We start from the raw sequence: 14,365 nt of genomic DNA, 5'->3' as shown, positions 1-14,365 counted from the left end.
GTTTTTGCATGCATCTGTTCTGTTTTCCCATTGTTTAAACACATGCTGGACGAATGTCTTTGACATCTGCACTGTGTCTCGCATTTTCTTCAGCGTCTCACACAGGACCGGCACATTTTAAACACCATGTCAAGTTAAAAAGAACTTCAAATAGTCAAAAATGCATGTTGAGACACCTGCGCTCTGTTTCATTCTTTGCGCTGCGTCTAGATTGTTTTTAGCGCAGTTGTCACAAAGATTCAACATTCTAAACAAGAACTGCATAGAGGGAACTGTTGCATTGTTTCATATTATTCCAGATTGTTCTGCACCAAGTGAAGTTTCAGCACATAAACGGTAAGGCAATGCTTTTTTCCCCTTCTGCTCTAGTGTACTAAGGGGCTGCTGTGCCTTGTTAAAACTGTGTATGTTTACTGTTTCAGTACTGTTACGAATGTTGCCCAGATGTTTACCTAAAATACAGCCTATTGCAACAGTACTTGCTAGGAGAAGAAATTAGATAGTAAGCGATTTTGGGTTTGGGTCGGGCTTAAAATCTGACGGTATCGTTCGGGCCGGGTAGGGTCGGGCCACACGGTCTCGGGTACAGGTCGGGTTCAGATTTCATTTTAAGGCCCGTGCAGACCTCTACATTGAATACGGTCTCTTTTAATACCCTTTCTGTTCTTTACTGTCAGTTGTTGATCAAAAACAACTACAAAAAACAACAACATTTAATTCTAATCATGCATCGCACAGATGAGGTAAAGCTATTCAAGTCCTCTCTAGTTAACATGCACTCATTTAAAGGCGCTGTTTACAGAAAAGATGTTTTTTGTTAAAGAGACAGTACCGTTTTTAGCAAGTGTTCAACAAATCAAAGTAAATACTTGTAAATAGTACAAATTCTGCAATTTAACAGTAAATATGTAATAAAAATAGCATATGAAATATAATATCTTATTTATTGACTGAATACACTTATTTGTTTATTTTTAAAAAGTCAAAATGTGACCACAATGATAAAAAAAAGTAATAAAATATAATTAGTAAAATTAATATTTTCCTAATGAACCTAGTTAAAAGGTCCCCTGTATAATTAACAGCATTAGCCGGAAGAGAATTTATTTTATATGTAAGCAAAAGGGACATTATAACTGAAATAAATCCATCAGAATTGATATTTAATCAATTCGAATCGAAATCAGAACTGAATCTAATCGAGAGCTTGTGAATCGGAATCGAATCAGGAAATCTCTATCAATAACCAGCCCTACAACAATAATAATAATAATAATAAATTAGAGTCTTTTTAAAAATTCTAAATGTTGCCAATAATAATTTGCTAAAATATCAATAATTATAGTATCCGAGGGGCCTGGGTAGCTCAGCGAGCATTGACACTGACTACCACCCCTGAAGTCACAAGTTCGAATCCAGGTTGTGCTGAGTGACTCCAGCCAGGTCTCCTAAGCAACCAAATTGGCCCGGTTGCTAGGGAGGGTAGAGTCACATGGGGTAACCTCCTTGTGGTTGCGATTAAGAGGTTCTCACTCTCGATGGGTCACGTGGTAAGTTGTGCGTGGAGAGTAGCATGAGCCTTCACATGCTGTGAGTCTCTATGTTGTCATGCACAGCGTTCCACGTGATAAGATGCGCGGATTGACTGTCTCGGAAACAGAGGCAACTGAGACTTGTCCTCCGCCACCTGGATTGAGTTGAGTAACCGCGCCACCATGAGGACCAAGTAAGTAGTGGGAATAAAAAATATTATAATAGTATTCGTCTGTTTCTTCAACTTCTGCCACTTTTAGCATTCCATGCTGGAAATGACGGTGATGGATATTACATTTTAATTTTGTCTTGCTAAAGCTAATTCCATAGCTTACATTGTATGTATCCTAAATACAATCAAATAATATTTTTGCAAAATTTGGTAAAATTATAGCTTGATTGGAAACGACGCCCAATTAAAACAGTAAGAAATATTTACTTTGTTTTCTTCAAACATCACATCTCATATTTCATCACTAACATGCTCTTCACTGACACTTTCGTCGACTTGGTTAACAAGTACACTAACGTTTGGAGAAAAAAAACAATATTAGGGGCAAATTGTCTGGTGTCGTGGAAATGACAACAGTTGTAATTTTTGAAAATATAATAGAAATCATTTTCACACAAATATTAAAGTGGTTTATATTTATTGTACTCTTTATTTAGATTATCATAGTTATAAATATGCAATAATTTACATTTTATAATGGATTTTCATAGTTTAATTTTGAAAGTTTGGGTCTGGGACAAGGCTAAAAGAGTAAAATATAAAAGGCAGTACAAAATATAAATGAAGAAGGCCTGGTAAAACGTTTCCAATTCAGATTTAAAGGGACCTTCATATAACAAAAAGACAAACAAGTTGAAATATGTTTGTTTTAAAAAAAATCAGCTCCTGGGACACGATGCCAGAAGTTTAAGAAACACCCATCTACGATAGTTCTGAAAAAGTTCTCATGTTGATATCATGTCATCATCACGATTGTACATATCCCAAAAAAAATTAAAATAAAAAAATAAAAAATGGCAAGACAATGTTATTTTTGTTAGTGCTATCCATACAAAAAGTGGCAAAAAGGCCAAAAAAATCTGCATATTGGAGCAGTGACTAAAGGAAAGTGACTGGGGAAATGCACTGCTGGAAAGAAATGTCCAGTCGAATCAGTGTGGTGTAATTCCTCTTCAGCGAGTGAGTCCCCACTGGAGTTCAGTCCGCTCTTCCCTCATCCATCACACGCTGCTTCAGCACCCCCGAATAAAGCTCCATTCACTTCATTCAATGCTAACACTATTGATTTATCCTCAGTCCCACTTTAGAGGACAATTTGTATAAAGCTATTCCATAATGCATCAGTGTGTGTATTATTATTGCATCTTGTGACATGTGAGGGAAATGTTGGGACATCACCAACTTGTGTTGTGGCCCTTGCCAAATGTTCAGCTCATTGACCTTTATGTGCTCTCAAAACACACACACACACACACACACACACACACACACTTACTTCCATGGAACACAAAACTAGATGTTTTGCAGAATGTCCAAGCTGTTATTTTCCATACAAAGTGAATGGGGACTGGGGTCGTCAAGCTCCCAGAAGTTAAAAAAAAAAGCATCAAAGTGGTCCATGTGACTTTGCACTTGTGCAAATTAAAACCTGACACCTTAAAGACCTGTCGTACCAGCTCTGATGTTGATAACGTTGTTTGTCTTGCATCTCACGACTGAGTGCAATACTCCAGGTTTGAATGTGCAGAAGCACAAATGAGTTTCTAGAGCTATGGTGGAGGGCATGATTTTCACCATACTTTCAGTCTGTTCCTCACATAAAGCTATTGTATGGCTTCAGAAGACTAGGAATAAAGTCATATGACTACTTTTATGGTACTTTTGTCATGCTTGCTTTTTTTTTTTTTTTTGGGACCTTGATAGCCTCAGTTCACATTAACCTGTGTTGCATGAAAAAAAAAGTAGCATGAACATTCTTTAAAAATTCTATACAAAGTCATACGGAATGAAATGAGGGTGAGTCAGTGATGACAGAATTTTCCCTTTTGGACAAACCAGTTAGCATGCAAATCGGTATTTGCCTAAATCAATACATGCAAGTGTTTAAATCTTGTCTTCTGCCTCTTAAGGGCAAAAGATTTGTAAGCTTATTTCAAATAACTTAAAATACTAATTTCCTGACTTCTAGGTCTAAACCCTGCTCTTTCATTCGGTCTTTTCCCTCAGAGCATACTCAGTACAAGTTGTTAGTTCAGAGAAGTCTGTCCAGGTTGGAGTTTACGCCCCTCTCGGTAGGAATCCTGTCAGCCACTCGGAATGTGTTTGTGGCATGCGCTTAACTGTGAAAGCATTGAAATATATGTGTAAGTATGTGTGTGGCACCAAGGTGATATGCTAAAAAAAAAAAAAAAGCATCCTCACACCTTCCTCATTCCAACTGTCATTTCATACTCGTTGCTATGGAGATAAGATAAAACTCAAACTGTTTTGGGCTTAGAGAAGAGGAGGAAAATGATCTGAAGAATCTGCCTGATGAAAACTCTCGTGCACGCGCGCACACACACACACACACACACACACACACACACACATACACTGGCTTGTACATTTCATTCTATTCCAGACACACTGACACCGATCCCAAAAGGAGACACTTTAAGACCACCAAGAGGTTTTATAATCTATATGTACATATGTACTATATGTATCATTTTCTCAATTTGAATGAATGTGCTAAAGGGATAGTTCAACCTAAAAAATGAAAATGATGACATCATTTACTCACCCTCATGTTGTTGCAAACCCAAATGACTTTCTTTCTTCCACTGATCACAAAAAGAGATGTTAGCCAGAATAATAGTGTCAGTCTTCATTCACTTCCATTGTATGGAAAAGAAGTTGCCATGAAAGTGAATGGTGACTAAGACTAACATACTGCCTAACATCTCATTTTGTGTTCCACAAAAGAAAGTCATAAGGGTTTGGAACACCATGAAAGTGAGTAAATGATTACATTATTTTCATTTTTTAAAGTTGTCAATTTAAACTTGAGAGAGATGAAGGGCTTAAGAGAGGGGTCAAAATTGAGAGACTTTTTGCCCCTTTTTTCAATTTTGCACTTTTTTTTTTCTCACAAAGTGCCAAAGCTGATGTAGAACTATATAGCATTACACACATACACACACACACATTCACAAACTGCACCACTAGTTGAGATTTACTGCAAACAAGATGCAGTTTTTCCTTGCCCTTCATATTAATAGTCTATCAGCATAATGATTCCACATCGCACATGCTGACATGCTTATTTCTTTATTTCTTTTCCATTTCAGATCAATAATTTAGCATCCCTCCATCTTTTTTGCATTTCATTAAATTCACATGGGGAATTGCCTGGCTGTTATAAGCCTCATCTCAGCGTCATCAATGGGGGGATGAAAAAAAATGGATTTGGAGCCAAATGGCTGAATGACAGACTGGAGGTGGTGGGAGACCCCAGATTCACTATTAGATTATTGTGTGAAAGCGTTTGTTTCTAACGTAGCTATGCAGACAAAATACTTGGAAAATGTATCAACTGTAAATGTTAGATACTGAATTTGTAAAATTTTTAAAAAAAAAATAAAAACTATTTTTGGGAGGTCCTAAAAGGAAAGATTATTTATACGCACACTAATAATGCCTCTGTCAAATCCAATATGGACAAACTTGTACTGTAAGGTTAAAGGTGAAGTGTGTAATTTCTGTGATCAAACGTAATTGAAAAGTAATGAATGTTTTTAAACCATTTCTAAAACACTACCCTTATATTCTATAGTTGGGACAAACAGGTAGTTCCGCCCCAAACTCACACCACTGCTTTAGCCAGAAATTGACATGTCAGGCAGGTCAACAAACTTTTGAAGTTTTGAAAGCCCAACAGTGTTTACACTTCTTTGATTGACAAAGAAGTCAATCAAAGATTTTGAAATTGTTTTAAACAAAGATTGGTTTACATTTTGACATTAGCAGTCTCCTTGGGGATTATAATTTCAAGCTTGATTACATTTCCTATCGCCATCTAACGATCTGCACGTGTCAAGCACTAGGAAGTTTAATCGAGCTTAAAATCATGATTGTGCCAACAAGACTGCATTCACAAGATATACAGTGAAAAATGAGTTACATTTTGGTTTGTTCTCATAAGACATGAATTAAACCACTGAAGTCAGATGGATTACTTTTAAGGTGTCTTTATATGCTTTTTTGAGCTTCTAAGTTCTGGTCAACATTTACTTGCATTGTAAGGACTTACAGAGCTGAGATATTATTTAAAAAATCTTCATTTGTGTTCTGTAGGATTTTCATTTTTGGGTGAACTATTTCTTTAAGATCTGTTTCTTCACAATCGAACGTTTTTTAACATTAAAAAAACATAAAAAAAAAAAAAACATTACGCACTTCACCTTTATGGTTAGAATTTCGTTTAGGGTTAGTGTTTTGTCATTATAATTGGCTTAATTTAAGAACAATAGAAGTCAGTGGGAACGTCCTCATTGAGACGGTGAGGTCTACGTGTGTCTTGGCTTCGTAAAGTGAAACTAAAGGCTTTTAAAAAAACTAAAACAAGGGTAGACTAATGACAGGCAGTGTAATTGAACCTGTAAATCCAGCTCTAACTCCTCACCGCTCAGCCTGATCCTCTTACACATCTTGCCATCTAAAACATGAGTCACACAGCAGAAATCAGCTTACTGCTTCACACACAGACACTCCCGAACCCTTCCTCGCTCACAACACTTACAAAAACCTACTATGGTAGAATTATGACTTTTTCGGCATTGTACAATATATGTGTAGAGTGTGCAATTTGAAGTTTTTTTGAGTACCATATAAATACCATGGTATATGAATATGATTTATTTTAATAATATTATACTATAATTTTATATATCTACAGTATATGTATGTATGTATATATATATATATATATATATATATATATATATATATATATATATATATATAATCCTTTCTCCAAAACGATTGTCTAGTGCAAAAACGTTACAAATTAGCGTCCAGGCAGTTAATTTATTAAATGATGAGCCGTTTCCTCACAAAAGTGGTTTATTCAGCGTTGAGAAGCATCTCCTCCATAGACGTCCATTCAAAAAGAATGGCCTCTTGTCTCCTCACCAGTGTACCATCATAGAATGCCTATGGAACAGCTGCGTAACGCTAATCTATGCTAAACCTGTAGGCTTCCCTATCACAAGGGCTTTGAAAATAGAGACAGCACAAGATGAGAATGCATTCTTGCGTTCAAGCACAACTGGACAGAGCACAATTCTGAATTCAGGGATCTCGAGAAGTGTTTTCTAAGTTTCAAACTACGTTTAACTTGACACAGCGACCTAAATATGTGTGTGTTCATGTGTTTATGACGCATGAACAACCAAAAAGAACCAAAGCTCCAAAGCATCCGTTTGACGCCTGTGTACACTGACGTGTCCTTAGAAAAGCCCTTATAATAAATCTATCTCAGACAGATTGACAAATTCAACTGAAAAATGGATTGCGGTGGACTAAAGGCCAATGATATGCTTATGTTCAATAATATTGAAATAAATAGCATATTGATTTCTAAAGCCACTTTTTGTATTGTCTTATCAATGCTTTACTCATCTGCCACAATAATTTAATGTATTTTAATGCATACATTTGAATATGAAATTAATGAATGCATGACATATTGTAATAACGACTGCCTGACTCGGCTGTAGAAGCTTCAAATGTGCACTTGAAAGCAGCATGAGATGTATTTTAATATATATATATATATATATGGGGCCTGGGTAGCTCAGCGAGTATTGACACTGACTACCACCCCTGGAGTCACGAGTTCAAATCCAGGGTGTGCTGAGTGACTCCAGCCAGGTCTCCTAAGCAACCATATTGGCCTAGTTGCTAGGGAGGGTAGAGTCACATGGGGTAACCTCCTCGTGGTCGCGATTAGTGGTTCTCGCTCTCAATGGGGCTTGTGGTAAGTTGTGCGTGGATCGTGGAGAGTAGCATTAGCATCCACATGCTGGGAGTCTCCGGGGTGTCATGCACAATGAGCCACATGATAAGACGCACGGACTGACTGTCTCAGAAGTGGAGGCAACTGAGACTTGTCCTCCGCCGCCCAGATTGAGATGAGTAACTGCGCCACCAGGAAGACCTGCTAAGTAGTGGGAATTGGGCATTCCAAATTGGGGAGAAAAGGGTATATATATATATAAAAAAAAATATATATATATATATATATATATATATATATATATATATATATATATATATATATAATATTAATAAGGCAATAATATTTTTAGAATGGGTTTAGGTCAGTATTTTTATTTTATTTTATTTTGTTAATTTTTAATTTAGTTTAGCAGGCTTTTGTCACATTCCCAATTGTAAATAATTTAAAAAAAATATATATTATGAAGTTATTTTATGGGTTCATTTTAATGCAGCTCTTTTTAACGTAACATTGTAAAGTAATTTTACACTCACTCCTTCACTTTTGGAGTGACAGTTAAATCACTCAAAAAACATGCTTGTGAGAACCCATGTCCCTGTGTCTAATGATTAGAAAAGTGAAAGAAAAGACGATATCAGGTTCGGTCTTAAAATTCGACAAGACTAAACAGTTCTGATTGGGTCACAGGTTCACGTATACAGGTCGGACTTCAATTTAATGCTCGTGCAACACAGCTAAAATCTACAACAAAATGTTTACCTAGGCCTACATCAAGACAAACCTGTAGGCCAAATGTTAGCTTTTGTTCTGAAAAGCAGATAATTAACTCTCTCTCTCTATCTCTCTCTCTCTCTCTCTCTCTCTCTCTCTCTCTCTCTCTTTAAGCTCGATTGATACACTGGTAATCTTTAAGCAAAGAGAATCGGTTTGCAAGAGCCACAAAATGCCACACAATAAAAAAAGGAGAAAAAAAAAAAAAAACACTCACACAATAATGCTGCACTGGGATCAGTCACACACACACACACACACACACACACACAAACACATTCTCCCAAGGTGTACATCCCAGTGGATATTATCCATGATCCCCCATATCATGTGGATGACCACTTACATGTCTGCATCTGTGACAGAGGGGAATCCAACTATATAATCAATCAATACATGCTGGAAACCTCTTGCACCTTATACTGATACATATTGACACAGCGGCTAAAGCAGATCAATGAGTGCTCCTGTGTGAAGGGCAGGCAGACACACACATCCATTGAGAAAGATGAAGTGAGAACAAGAAAGAGGGACTCAAGTGACTGACTCCATCTGACTTGGCCGGTGTAAGCAGCACCTATTGATTTTCCAATCAACTGCAGGGCCAGGGATCACACACACACACACACACATACATGCCGCTATTTGAAGTAGGAAGTCCGCTACTCAAGGAAACTGCTACCTTGTTTAAACACACACACACACACACACACAATGGACTCTTGCCAGAATCCCTTGGCAACCTTTGGAGTGAATCTGAAATCAAAAGAAACAGCTCTTGTCCTTTTTGGGTGAACTATCCCTTTAAGGCCTGAACCCAAGTCAAAACAAAACAAAAGTTTTAGTAACTAAAAATTCTGACAATAAAAAAGTCAGGCCATATATTTTTACCTGTTGCAAAACAGATGCTAGCAACCAGAAGCTACTTTCACGTGAGATGGCAGAGACAGTACGCCACTTAAGGGCTTTCATTTGTGATCAGTACCAGCCGATACACTGACAAAACGTGTCAAATCCTGTCATTATGTATCACTTCATAATCATATTTGTGTAACATAGTACAAATATCTTTACGTCTTTTAGCTGGTAGGCTAGATGTTAGCTAACTGTGCTAATTGGGATGCTAAATTACAATTTGTATCGCATGAGATAACCATCAACAATCTGTGCTCTGAAAATGACTTGAAAATAGATATTCCTTTAAAAAAAAAAAAAAGTAATTGTATTATTCACACACTGCACACATACCCTGTTAGTAGGATTGGGGAGTAACGGAATACATGAAACGGGATTGCGTATTTAAAATACAAAATATAAGTAACTGTATTCCACTACAGTTACAATTTAAATCATTGGTAATTAGAATACAGTTACATTCAAAAAGTATTTTGATTACTGAAGAGATTACTTTGCATTTTATTGTCATTTGTTTCATTTAATATTTAGTCCTTTCAGATAGAAAAATGTATACATATAAATGATGTGATCCAAAGTGCATTTGAACAGCAGTGAAACACATTCTTATGATGTGTTACATTCATATGAGCAGACAGAGAAGTAAGTCTGAAGTAAGTCTGGAGCAGAAGAAATAGAAATAAACCTTGTGTAAATTGCCAGCTTTACGCTAAGCTAAAAATGCTACTTCTAGCCATTTTACATGCACGTGTTACCAGGCACGATCATATTTTTTTATCAAGAAAAATCATGTTGGATCATAATGACTTTTTTTCTAGTAAGACCTTTGATATTAGGGCAAAAATCGTATTCTTGATAATAATTTTTGTATTTTTTTCCTGTAAAAATATCTAAAAATCCTTAAAACAAGATCAATTAGATTTATCTTGTTTTAGAAACAACACTGCATAAGATATTTAGGTTTTTCAGAGAATGTATTTTTAACATGTATTTTATCTTACTGTACTGGCAAAGTTTTTATAGTCAAAACAAATGAAAAAATCTACCAGTGCTGAAGACGTAATCCAAAGTATTTAGAATACGTTACTGACCTTGAGTAATCTAACGGAATATGTTACAACTGACATTTTACAGCATGTATTCTATAATCTGTAGTGGAATACATTTCAAAAGTAACCCTCCCAACCCTGCCTGTTAGTTAATGTTAAGAATAAGTATCATCCATGCTGACAGTACAGGGCTTATGCATCTTGATTTGGCTCCATTTTGTTGAATTGTCCCATTTTTTTTTATTATTGTGTCTGCTCCATACAGACAAAATGGGAGACACTGAGGAAGCCCAAAATGAATTAAGACTTATTAACCAAGATTTCCAAGACCATAACGAAGATGTAAGGATCCCCCAGCCAGGCTAAAAACAAGGAAAGGGTCTTCATCTTCATTTTAATTAACTCTTCATTCAGACACCTCAGATGAGTATTCAATGAATACCACAGGCAAAAACACAAGAAGCACAAACACAAATGCAAATCCTTGTTTTGTGCTTCTTACCTATTATTTTGAAAAGTATTTGAGGGAAAACACATAATGGCTCTGTTCCAAAATATAGTAAGATTGCTAGCTTGTTAGTATCTTAAAGGGATAGTTCACCCCAAAATGAAAATTCTCTCATAATTTACTCACCCTCATGATATCCCAGGTGTGTATGACTTTCTTTCATCACCAGAACACATATGAAGAAAAATAGACAAATATCTTAGCTCAGTAAGAATGGAGTGCATGGAGATTTCTCTTTTGAAAAGAGAAACCCTCTCGTGAAGCTTACCCTCACATTGGATTATAGTTAAAAAGTACTTAAATATTCATATTTTTTCACACCAAAAGTGATCGTATCTCTTTAGAAGACATAATTTAAACGCTGGAGTTGTATCAATGACATTTATACTGACTGTCTGTGATTTTTGGAGCTTCAAAAGAGAAATCTCCATCCACTTGCATTTTAAGTACCTACTGAGTTAAGTTATGTTTCTATTTTTCTTCAAATGTGTTCTGGTTAAGAAAGAAAGTCATACACATCTGGGATATCATGAGGGTGAGTAAATAATGAGAGAATTTTCATTTTTAAGTGAACTATTCCTTTAAGGCACAACAGGCACGCACCAGAACTGAAAGCTGTTCCAAACAGTAGAAAGTATCTTGTTTTGACTAAATACTAAGGGGCCACTCACACAGAACATGTTTTTGTGTCAGTTGTGAACATCCACTGGACAGACTTCTTTGACCATTGCACCTCGTCTCGCTGTTTTTTCAGTGTCTTATGCAGGAGCACAGTGTTTTTAAGATGCTGGGTCAATTTAAAATAACTCGATCTTGTGAAAACGCTTCTCGAGATGCCTGCATTATGTTCCATTTGTTCCACTGCATCTAGATTTTTTCAATGCAAGAACACATTCGGTCTGAACAGCCCCTAAGGCAGCTTGTATTCTCACAAATCAGGCAAAATTTCCTACAAGATGGCTGATTAGAGAGAAATACCAGCCATAAATATTTAATTCACTAATGAAAAGAATCAATAAAAAATAGTTCCATATATTAAGAAAGTACTATTTTAACCAATATTTGTGTGTGCAATGTATTTTTTGCGCTTTTCGGAGTATCCAATAATTAGCTTAACAACATCCGCTAATACAAAATGCTTTCGGAATCAGTAGTAAAAGTCAAGTTTCTTGTGCGATTCACGTAAGTGCCGTTATTTGTGAATTACCATTTACAGAGTTGCCACCTATGTAGAGCGTACCAAATCAATAACTTACGAAGTTCTGTTTCATTTAGAGTGCTGCTTTAAGGGCAGTTCACACTGAATTCACACAGTTGTTCAACTGTTTCCCTATGAAAACATGAGCTAGATCTTTGACCGTTGTGCATCGTCTTGCTGTTTCTTCAGTGTCTTGTGCAAGAGCAGCACAGTTTTTTTAGATATTTTTAGATATTCTATTTTAAAAGAACTTCAACTGTTAAAAACGTGCTCTGCTCTATTTGTGGCACTGCATCTAGCTTCTTTTTTTTTAAGCTCAATGATGCATTCGGTTTGAAAGGCCTCTTAAAAGGTCCCTCATACATGCCTATATGTAGGCAGTAGACAGCGACGCAGCTTACTAGGTTTTGAAACAGAGCCAGTGTTAGTATGTATCACCTACCCCTTTGGTCTAAACTGTTTGCAAACATGACCCTCAATACCCATTCGCTGCATTCTTCCTAAATCGAAATAATTTTTTTTTTACACACTATTTTGACTGTTGTATAACATCCATTGCTCTCTCTTCACAATCTCAAAGCCGAATGACCTTCCCATCCTTTACATGATAGAGTAAATACACATCTGACACAAAACAACAGGTGCAACAAGCCCTCCTGTGCTGATCTGAGATCAGTTGGCCCATGCACATCCAAAATGTATGTGGAAACATGACAGATTTCGATTCAACAGTTACAGACACAACTGTCCAACCTCGCCAAGAATGTCTTACCTGGGACGATGGAGACAGTGTCCTTCTCCCAGGACACCACACTGACATACTCCTGCACAGCAGAGGGGATGAGGCACTTGAAGACGGCCACGTTGCCCCGCATGGACCTTTGGTCCGCCACGCGAACCGTGTAGGGTTCCCTGAACACTGTTTGTGATAAGGTAGGAGAGAAACAGAGGTTGGGATTGTAAATTTTGTTCATGGTACATCATTGCTGGTGTAAACTCATTTAGAGCACTTAATATTGCATTTTGAGAAGCAGTAGGGAATCACATTTTTTGTAAATCATCTTGGCCATGCTTACAAACAGTGTTGAGTGGACGACCCCGCACAGCCTCTGGAGCTGTCAAAAATATTTGCCCCCACAGAAGGGACCCTCTCTGCACCTGACAACCGTAGTAACCCTTACGCAAAATCAATAGAGGAGAAGAGCTTGCAAACAGAGTGGAGATCGAAAATTTGATTTACAGCCGAGGAGATCCTCCTACAGGAAAGGGCAACAGGGGAGCAAGAGCAGATAAAGGAGACGCCGTATTTCATTTTAATTTCAGGGGCTCAATTTGTTTTCTGTCTTTCATCAACATCTATTTACTTACAGATTTTAATTTCTGCCTGGTTTCTTTGGGGAGGTAATGCGAGACGCAGAGCAAGGGCAATTCATTCACAAATATGATGGTGCAAATTTGATCACGCAGTAGAGGGATGTATTCAGGGAACTCTGTGGGTTTTGCAATTGGGTTCACAGCCAAAACAACTCTGCAGCTTTTATACCACATTGGATAAGAGAACGTACATAAGAATTCATGAAATGTTGCAATCACCCGCAGTCGCGCTCTGAGGCCACCCCCCTCCCCATCTCTCTTTCACCTGCTACCTCTATTATAATTAACGCCTGGCTTGCAGGCGAATTTCCTTGGTCATTAATAATGGCTTCTGCCAGGTGCCAGTGTCACCCACAGAGCACTGAATCTGTGTCCTTGTCTGATGGCGAAGTCTCGAATCATTGAGTCCAGTGATAGACTGCATCTCTTTCTTCCTTTCTGCAAAATTATTTTCTTAATCAGTATTTTCATCTTACTTTCCAGAAAAAAAAAAAAAAAAAAACTTTAAAATAAGATACATTTACATGAAAAGCAAAACGCAAAATAAATAGATAATCTATTTATTTTGCGTTTTGCTTGTCATGTAAATGTATCTTATTTTAACGATTTTTTTTAAATAATTTTTTTCGTTTTTATTCTGGAAAGTAAGATGAAAATACTGATTAAGAAAATAATTTTGCAGAAAGGAAGAAAGAAAGAGATGCAGTCTATCTATCTATCTATCTATCTATCTATATATATATATATATATATAAAGAATGTATCTTTTTTATATTTTTTTAAATATACGAAAGAAAAGAAACAGTAGATTATGCATTCTGAGATGATATTCTTCTCACCATAATTGTACAGAGTGGTTATCTGAGTTACCATAGACTTTGTCAGTTTGAACCAGTCTGGCCATTCTCTGTTGACCTCTCTCATCAACAAGGTATTACCATCCACAGAACTGCCGCTCACTTGATGTTTTTTTTGTTTTGTTTTTTTGTTAATCCCACAA

At 36.7% G+C, this 14,365-nt stretch overlaps 1 protein-coding gene across 2 annotated transcripts in view; it reads right to left on the bottom strand.

The window, feature by feature from the left end:
• The window catches only part of LOC127429539 (cell adhesion molecule DSCAML1-like), a 181,244-nt gene that overhangs the window by 136,489 nt on the left and 30,390 nt on the right, over positions 1–14,365 (bottom strand). For both annotated transcript variants that reach the window (XM_051678646.1, XM_051678647.1), the window contains exon 3: positions 12,764–12,910. In XM_051678646.1, the coding sequence (XP_051534606.1) occupies positions 12,764–12,910 (147 nt within the window). The remainder of the gene's footprint in view (positions 1–12,763; positions 12,911–14,365) is intronic.

Source organism: Myxocyprinus asiaticus, chromosome 39, assembly GCF_019703515.2.
Source record: "Myxocyprinus asiaticus isolate MX2 ecotype Aquarium Trade chromosome 39, UBuf_Myxa_2, whole genome shotgun sequence".
NCBI lineage: Eukaryota > Metazoa > Chordata > Actinopteri > Cypriniformes > Catostomidae > Myxocyprinus > Myxocyprinus asiaticus.
Note: the sequence above shows the minus strand (reverse complement) of the source record. Positions and strands in the feature narration are given on the sequence as shown.